The sequence below is a fragment of the Charadrius vociferus genome, unplaced genomic scaffold (assembly GCF_000708025.1).
Source record: "Charadrius vociferus isolate BGI_N301 unplaced genomic scaffold, ASM70802v2 scaffold472, whole genome shotgun sequence".
NCBI classification, from domain to species: Eukaryota; Metazoa; Chordata; class Aves; order Charadriiformes; family Charadriidae; genus Charadrius; species Charadrius vociferus.
In genome coordinates this window covers 9,850,047-9,859,126 of record NW_009647735.1, presented here as the reverse complement: position 1 = coordinate 9,859,126, position 9,080 = coordinate 9,850,047, and the positions used below count along the sequence as shown (strand labels likewise).

The following is a 9,080-nucleotide window of genomic DNA, read 5'->3' as shown; positions in this document are numbered from 1 at the left end:
GACTTCAGAGCAACCCACCAAGCTGGAAAGCAGCGTTCTGTCCTGTTCTGAGGGCTGCCCTCTTCATCCTCATCAGCTAGCAGCTGAAAGCCACAGGAAAGCATTAATTGTCGGGGAAACAGAATTGCAGTGATGGGCAGGGACATTCCGTGCTTTCCCACCCAAACTGCTTGTCAGCATCACCTCCTTGGGTCCAGCCTCAACGTTTCCAGATTCTTATAAATACATGAAAAAGTCAGCACTTGTCTGCTCTGCATCGCCTTGTCACAGAGCTCTGCTGCAGCAGGTTTAAAATAAACAAAAGGAAAATACTTTTAAAAACAAAATGCTAGGCTGCAGAATGTGTTGCCACTGGAATTTTTGGAGGCCCAAAGTATAAATTGCTTCAAAGGAGGATTAGACAGATTCATGGAGGATTTACCCAGTACGGGCTCTTAACAGTGACAGTCTCAGTGCAACTCAAGCCAAGCAGTTCTTCAGCAGTTCATTGCTACTTGATCAGAGGATGTGCGGAAGAGGAACGTCCTGTTGGGTATGTTTCTCATACTCTCTCCCCAGGTATCCATTCTCGGTGTGAATAGGAACAGGATATTTGAATACAGGGTCCTTTTGTTGGACTGGCTGTGGCGTCCATAGCTTTGTGCATCCTAAGGAGAAGTATGGGGTTGTTTGCCAGAAGGTGTGAGCTTGTTCTGCTGGGGGAATTCGGGCAGAGCTGATGAAAGTGGACGGGACCTTGAATGTACAGGGCAAGCGCTGTGCTTCCAGCCAAGAAGTTGGGGTACTGCGGACTCTTGGGCCAGCAGAAAGGTCTGCGTGTCTATCCCAAACACATACCAATAGTTTGGAGTTGACTTGTTCTCTTTAAGACCGTTTTGTTGGTCAATGTTGTGGCTGGTAAGTTTGGCAGAGCCTTCTCTTGCATCATAATGCCCTTGCGCCCAAAGCGTGAAAGCAATGTTAAGGTTGAAACCAGATGCTTTTGGTATATTTGTAGAGCACAAGTGGCATGGCAAGTTCCTAGATTAATTGTTGCTTGCATTACCCTCTGGGAGGGAGTGCCCAAATGGATTTCTTATGCTCCAAAATTGTTCCCAGAGTCTCTTCCTACTGAGCAGACCAGGCCGGCTGAAAGTGGGAAATATATAGGAGTGTCACCGCTGTGGTTCATTGCAGACTTGTGCAAAGCATCTGAAGGTGAATTTGAGGAGTATGTTGGTCCTGTTAAGTATACGTATAAACAAACTTTCCTTATTCATCTGGGTTACTTGACCTCTCTGCTGCTTATTGTTGTAAGGTCTGCTGTCTGTCTGGAAATCTGGATGGGGGACATCTTTGAGGAGGAGACATTGTTTGTATTCTGAGCAGCAGAAAAAATGTGTTTGTCAGCTTGAGAGGGTTCTCACCTGCTTCAAATCCTTAGGAGTTTTCTTTCAGGTGTCTTTATTTTTATTTCACTTTGTTCTTCTTTCTGCCAGCCATCCTAAAACATGTATTGGATCCTGTATTGCTCTGGAATTGTCTCATTGTAGAAGCTTTGTCTCCTCTGTAACTAAAGAAAGTGAATGGAATCACCAAAGTATTTAGTGGTGAAACTTGCTGAGCATCTCTGAAGATTACATCTTCCACAGTTTCTGTTTGTGACTGTGGGAACAGTGCTTATCTGCCACTACAAAACAGAAAATGTCACCATGTTTTTAGATAAAATAAGGAGGCAATGACTTTGACCACCAGCTATAGGGTATGATTCCCTGAACTCCTGCTTAAATGAGTTTCAGAAGTTGGGTACGTTCTCTGTCCAAATATGTCCTGTTTAGTTCTGAGTAAACCATTTGTGAGTGAGACTTGGTTATCCTTTCAGAGGGAAGGGTATAAGGTAAGAATTAATCAGCCATCACCAGTGAAATTATATCAGGCTTCCTCCTTCATTGATATAGATGAGTTATGCCCATAGTAAGCCCCAGTAGACAGCAATACTGAGTCTTCTGCTTCAGGGCTTAAAACAGTGCCACGTTTAGAATTAGAATGACTCTAATGGGGTGGGGGATAGGTTGGTGTCGCATCATTTGATTCTAGTGCCTTCCTTGTGGTGTCTACTTACAGCCTGTTTTGGGGACATGATGCTACTTCAAGTCTTCCTCTGCCTCATCTCTTGTAGGTTCCAGCTGCTTCTCCTTTTCCCTCTTCAAGTTTGTCAACCCTTATCTTTTTGTGGACATATAATTAATTTTTCACCAATATTGATAGAAAATGCTTCCTTGCCTCATCTCAAAGACTTGCCCTTTCTGGCTTATGATAACGTTGACCACGAGGAGCTGGGCTGTAACTTTGTCCCTCTGCTCTTAGCAGTGGGCACCACATCTTCCTGTGCAAGTGTGCTGGCTGTGCCCTGCAAAGTCACACTGCTCTTTTTTTCCCTACTCCGCGTTGCATGCTCGTGTCTACTTTGCTACTTGTTCTTCCTCTTATGACTGCTTTTAACATCGTGGGCTTTACCACCTTTCTTCTTGCTGCTGTCCAGAATTCCTTCTAGTTCTAACTTAAGTGTTTCCAATTGTTCTGTGTCTGAATATTAGCCCATGTAGTTTTGGGTCTATGCTGTAGCTGTGGTTTTACTATAACATGGTTTTTATCTGTCCCCTGACAAAATTCATGCATCTTGTCATCCTGTATGTTGTTCGAGGCACAGGCTACAGAGCTGTAAAGGAGTTCTTTCTGCCTCTGTGTATAAGAGAAAAGGTATTTTAAGAATAAAAGATGTTAGCTCCATGAGAATCAATCAGGAGAAAGGACAGACCAGATTCTTTGGTTCTGGTGGAAGAGAGGAAGGTGGGGAAAGGGAGTGTTATGCACCACAGAACAGCTGTGAAGCCTCCTGAATTGGTACTCAAGTCATTTCTGATGCCCCATGATGTCATTTAGCATAAGCAAGTCTGTTTGCCCTGCTGTGGTGAGGTGTGTGGAGGCTGTAGAGCTCCCAAAGCTCTGCTGTACCGAGCTGCTGTGTCCTGCTGCTGCTGTTTGGCTTCAGAGTTTTGTAACCTCGCAAGTAGATGTGCTTGATCTGCTGGTATCCTGGTTATAGCTAGCAGTATTACTGGGCCTTGTTTCACTCCCCCATTGTTCAGAAGAGTGGACAATTCATGTGTTGTGTTAGACTACTTTTCATTAACTTCCAAGTCTCCCTCTCATTTCCAGTTGCCATCTTCTAAATGGATTCCAGTGAATTTTCGGGATCTCTGGACCCCCTGTCCTTGCCTGACAAACCGCTTATTGGTGATCTCCCTGCTGACATGGAGTTTGGGGAAGATCTCCTGGGCTCCCAAACAGCTTCTACCCAGGAAGTTTCAGTCCTTCAGCCCCCTGACTGGAATCAATCCAAGCAGATGACTGCACATGGGAACTTGGACCTTCTAGTGAAAGCAGACAGCCTGCCTGAACTAAACAAATCAAACAACCTCGTTCTAGATAAACCTAGTGTCTTGGATATGCTGGAGAAACCTAATGTCTTAGATGACTTGGATAAAACTGCTGACTTGATGGAGCTAGATAAATCGGAGGGTCTGGATGGGCTGTGTAAGGCGCATCCTTCCCAGGATGTGGAGGATGGACCAGCTGACTCCTCTGCCCTCTCTAGAGAAGCCCTTGTTCCAGAAACATGGAAAGAAGGGGAAGATGCGTCAAAAAATGATTCCGAGGACCTAAAGGAAGATGGTGCTGCTGCTATTCTTGCAGTGTCTGATGACAACGCCCCTGAATCACCCCGACAGCCCGTTCCTGACACCGGGGACCTCAGCAGTGCCCCAGCCACTGAAGAAATCACAGCACAATCCTCAAGTCTGCCAATGCCCCCTCCCCAACACAATCTTAAACATACAAAGAAGACAAGGTTGAAGGCACCGAGGAAAAGCTCGCCCATGCAGAGGGAAGGGCTGGCAGGGGAAGCGGAAGTGGAACTGAGCCCAGACAATGGCACTGCAGCTTTGCCCCCTGGGCCCGTGGAGGAAAACAAGGCAGAGGAAGGGGATGATAGTGGGAACAACTCGCTTAAAGAAAGTAGTATACTGAAAGCACAGGAAGCCTCACCACCAGCAGGTAGGTTGTTATCGCTGCAGAGCTTGGCTTCCTTTTGCTCAGGAGGTCATCCTGCTGCACATTGCTGAAGCTGGAGTCTGTTTTGCACTGCAGCTTTTCCCATCCTCTGCTGCTATGGAAATTGTCAGTATTACTGATGGGCTAGATTTGGGGAATAGGGAATAATAGGGAATAATGCTCTGGAAGCTTCTCCCTTGGTGCGTACAAGTTCTTGCTCTGGCTTTCATAACTTTAACTTTGATTTTCAATGCTTGTGTCAGGTAGGAGCTTCCCTGATAAAGCTGTGGTTGCGCATCAGCTTAGCTCACACTCTTCATCACTGGAGTCTTTGCTGGAACTGAGGGTCACCAGGAGAAAGTGCTTCCAGTAGGCAAAGTCCCTCTGCCCAGGCTGGCCATCCTCAGGAGATGCTCAGTCTTGGTCGGGAGCAGTTGGAGGCAACCGCCCAGCATGCCTCCCCCATGCAGGGAGGTCTCCCCCTTACAGGACTCCTCCCAAACTGTGTGTTTGGATCTTTAACTACAGATGATGTGTTTAGGAGCTTTCCTGTGTCTGATCATTACCAGAACTGTGCTTGTTAGCCAGGACTGCTTGAGGTTTCATGTGCAGACTGACCCAAAGGGTGGCTGCATTTGAAGAACATCTGTCCTCTTCTGTTGGAGGAAAGCAAGATGTTAGATGCAAGCTTCTTCTGTGCTTCTGTTGCAGGAGAAGGCCTGTCTGGGAAGGTCAGTGAGCTGCCAGCTGAGAAGGTGAGGAGAATGCAGTCAAGTGTGTATGCTATGGGAGCAGAGAGGGTGGCTGGCTGTTGTTAAACTCCATGAGGGACACTGGCTGTCTCGTCACCCCTCTGGGAAGGACTGTGCATGTCTCCTGTGATGGAGAGATCCCTGTGCACTGCCACTTTGCTGCAGTGTGGCTTCAGTGAGTCCCTGCTACGCCCAGCTGGGATGTCATTCTCATAAGCCTACTTCCCCTCTCCCCCATCTTGCCAACTCTGACCAGGTATCCATGGAGTTTTATCCAGTTTCAGTCTAGTTATTGGGAAAGCAAATCCCAGAAGTTGGAACTGCACCATGATCTGGACTATTTATCCATGGTTATCCTAGAAGATGATTAGCCTAAGTATTTTCTGAATGTCTTCTAGGAGCAGAAAAGAAGTGAACGAGCCAGAAGATCAGAAACTGCCAGGCCTGAAACTGTGAACTCCTCTGAGAGCAGTGAGTAACCAGGGCTGGCCGATGCCTGTTGTCAGTCAGAGAGCAGGGCCCAGGCCTGTTGTGGGCAGGTGGTTCATGGTGTGAGTACGGTGGGAATTCTGGAGCTTCTGTGCAGACTTTCCTCTTACACAGGACACATCTCTTCACGCCTTGAGTTTTCATCCTGGGGTACTTGCCTTGCCTTCTCAGGGCACATAGATTGAAGGGAGGGTTGTAGTATTTTTACAGTGGTGTGTGGTCACCAAGTACCAAGTAACAGGATGAGACTCTCAGGTTGTTCCCAGGAAATCCATCTTCCATCTCCTCAGCCAGGAACTTTCTTCCTATGTCTCTATGGCAGCAGGCTGTCTGAAGGAAGGTTGCATTTTGGGGATTTTCCTGCAGAAGTACTCAAGCCTCTGTTCTTTGAGATGTTGAGTGTCACCCTGCTATTCCCTAGTATTTGTGTGTTGCTCCGTCACTACCTGCCTGTGCTGGAGGCTGGTGATCCAGCTTGTTCCCTTTAAGGTCTACCGGTTCTTGGAGGGATTTCTGCTGTAAACGTTCACACTTTCGGCTTCTGCTCAACCCTGGGAAATTAGGAGTTCCTAGAGAGGAATTGTACTTAGGCCCAGTTTGCTTAAAGACCTCCTGACTCATCTCCAATTGCAACAGATTATCTGTTATTGATAAAGGGTCCCTTTATCATTCCACCCAGACAGGTACAAAGCATTTGGAGGGACTCCAGAAAGGTGACCCCAGAAAGCCCTAGTGTGTGTCTCATGGCAGAGGTTTCTGTCTCAGTTCCTAATGTGGGATTTCTGTGCATATTTCTCTGCTGCTTTGCAGTTCCTGTCTCTGACGAAGACTCTGATGCAATGGTGGATGATCCTAACGATGAAGATTTTGTTCCTTTTCGTACCCGACGCTCAACTCGCATGTCTTTACGCACTCAGATGGCTCAGCGAGCTGCCCGCTCTACTGTCACCAAGATGACTTGTGCCAACTGCCGGACCCCACTGCAGAAGGGCCAAACTGCCTACCAGCGTAAAGGGCTCCCTCAGCTCTTCTGCTCCAGCTCCTGTCTCACCACCTTCTCAAAAAAGCCACCTGGCAAGAAGATATGCACCTTCTGTAAAAAGTGTGTGTTCATTCCCCTTTCCTCAATGCTCCCACACTTGTGACCCCATTCACTTGCCCCACAGTCCCATACCTGCCAGTCACCATCCCTGTGACCCTCATGCTTCCTGTTCACCCACATCACTCCTGCCCACTGCCAGCCACTGCCCCACGTCTTCCTTCACACACCACATATCTCGTGCTCCCTACGCCCCCTTCGCATTATTGCCATTCCCTCGCTGTCCCTAGGCTCAGTGCCACACATCCCAGCCTCCTTTCAAAACAACCTCCCACATGGTGGGGAGGGACTTTTTACTAAGGGCGTGTAGTAATAGGACGAGGGATAATGGCTTCAAACTGAAAGAGGGGAAATTCAGAATAGGTATTAGGGAGAAATTTTTCACTCTGAAGGTGGTGAGACACCGGCCCCAGTTGCCCAGAGAAGCTGTGGCTGCCCCATCCCTGGATGTGTTCAAGGCCAGGTTGGATGGGGCCTTGAGCAACCTGGGCTGGTGGGAGGGGTCTCTGCCCAGGGCAGGGAAGTGGAACTAGATGATCTTTAAGGTCCCTTCCAGCCTAAACCATTCTATGATTCTGTGCTCCGTCTTCAGGCATCACCCCTCTGGCCTGAGACAGAAGCTGCTGTGAGACAGTTCTTGCCTCCCTTTTGGGACACCAGAAAGTCCCTTACGCTGCAGCATGCCATTCTGTCCCTTCGTGGCAGGACACTGGCAGGACTGGTGTGTCCCTGCACTAACACATGCCCTCCTGATCCCCAGGGAGATCTGGAACACCAAGGACTCTGTGGTTGCCCAAATCGGTTCAGGCGGCTCTTTCCATGAGTTCTGCACTTCTGTCTGCCTCTCCCTCTATGAGGCCCAGCAACACAGACCAGCACCTCAGTCTGCAGATGCCTTGGACACCAGCCGCTGCAGCGTCTGCCACAAACCTGGCGAGGTAAACAAATCCCTCGTGCTTCCTTTGTCCCAGATGAGGTGCTTGTGACCTGCAGCACTTGGTCCTGCCTGGGGCCATCGCAGGGTGTTTGCCAGGTTTTCCCATGGTGTGAGGCCTCAGCCCCTGAGCTGGCTTGGGCTCACTCCCAGGTCCTTCCTTGTCACTGTGGAGTAGCCCTTATTCCAGCAGAAAAAATAAGGCTTCTGCTTCTCCCCACCCTGATGCTCGTTGGTTCCTGCCACTCTGCTCTCCCAGTTGTACCGCTGACTTGGTGAGGGAGGCCAGCCTGAGTCCACACCAGCCCCCAGTATGGTACTTGCCCGGGTTCTAGTGTAACAGCCCGTTATCCCAAGGGTAGTAGCAAGGTACACACGTCGGAAGGAGGCACATGGTGGTTTGGGGCAGTGACAGCAATGATGTCTTTGCAGATCCAGCATGAGGTCAGCAATGGGAATGTGGTTCACCGTATCTGCAGTGATGCCTGCTTCACCAAGTTCCGGGCCACCAAGGGGCTGAAAACCAACTGCTGTGACAACTGCGGACTTTACATCTACAACAAGGGCTTGCCCCTGGAGTACCTCTTCCACGAAGGCCAGCAAAAACGCTTCTGCAATTCTGGCTGCCTCAACAGTTACAAGAAGGTGTGTTGAGTCAGCTGCCTGGGGAGGGGTGTCTCCATGGGTGCACAGCTCCTTTGCTCAGTGTGGCACAGGGCACTTTATGCAATAGCAGGTGACTTGAATCCCCTTGGCCTTTTGTTGCTTAAATGCTTAAGAGATTGCTGTGGATAAACTTTGAAGCAGGCAAATAGAATTTATTTACTCTGTGTGGGGTCCATCTTGGACTTGAGCACAGGTCAGGCACTCAGTAGGCTGGACTGTACAGCGATGGTGGTAGATGCAGTTAGCACGGGCTGGCTTCTTTTGGATGTCTCCCCAAAGCTTGGCTGGATATGTTCCTCTGTGGCCTGAGCAGCCTTCAATTAACTGTCTTGATGGGGTTGCCAAGCTCTGTATTCCTGCTAGGGTGCCCTTGGAATGAGAAGGTGAGGTGCCAAAGGCAGCCTTTTTTGCTACCACCACCTGAAGCTGCAGACTATGAGGCTGGCTCTGGTATCAGGTGTTCGCTGCAGGAGAGCTACCTTGTGGTGGATACAGTAGTGGGGTGGAATATGAGGGTTGGACCTTGCTGGCTGTGATGGTCTCCCTGGCAGCTCTGTTCTGCTCTGTTTGCAGAAGAACACTCGGGTCTACCCGTGCATGTGGTGCAAGACACTGTGCAAGAACTTCGACATGCTGCCTAACGTGGATCGCAGTGGCAAGATGGGCCTGTTCTGCTCCATTTGCTGCACTACCTCCCACAAAGTGAAGCAGTCAGGCTTGGTTGGTAAGAGCACCTACATACAGGGAATCAGTCGCCCCTCCATGCTAACTCCGTTCTTGGTACTATTTATTGCTTATGAATGAGCCTGGAAAGAAGGCATGTTACTTGCCTGGGGAGGAGTCCAGGGAGACAAGTGGAAGGAAATTTGGAGAGGGAGGAACCCTTGCCGCATGGAGACATCTTAATACTGAGGGGTAGTGTACATTGCTCTTCTTGAGAATTCAGGAACCAGCTGTGGTGTCGTACTGTGCTGGCATTGCCCTTTCCATTACACAGAGTACCAGGGTGTCTAGGAATGGGTTTGGTCTCTAGTGCAAGTGCAGCCTG

At 49.1% G+C, this 9,080-nt stretch overlaps 1 protein-coding gene across 1 annotated transcript in view; it reads left to right on the top strand.

The window, feature by feature from the left end:
• The first annotated feature begins 3,212 nt into the window (after positions 1-3,212).
• The window catches only part of ZMYM3 (zinc finger, MYM-type 3), a 22,593-nt gene continuing 16,725 nt past the window's right edge, over positions 3,213-9,080 (top strand). The window contains exons 1-7 of the mRNA XM_009881746.1: positions 3,213-4,095; positions 4,804-4,847; positions 5,243-5,315; positions 6,144-6,435; positions 7,193-7,370; positions 7,799-8,011; positions 8,606-8,756. Of these exons, the coding sequence (XP_009880048.1) occupies positions 3,213-4,095; positions 4,804-4,847; positions 5,243-5,315; positions 6,144-6,435; positions 7,193-7,370; positions 7,799-8,011; positions 8,606-8,756 (1,834 nt within the window). The remainder of the gene's footprint in view (positions 4,096-4,803; positions 4,848-5,242; positions 5,316-6,143; positions 6,436-7,192; positions 7,371-7,798; positions 8,012-8,605; positions 8,757-9,080) is intronic.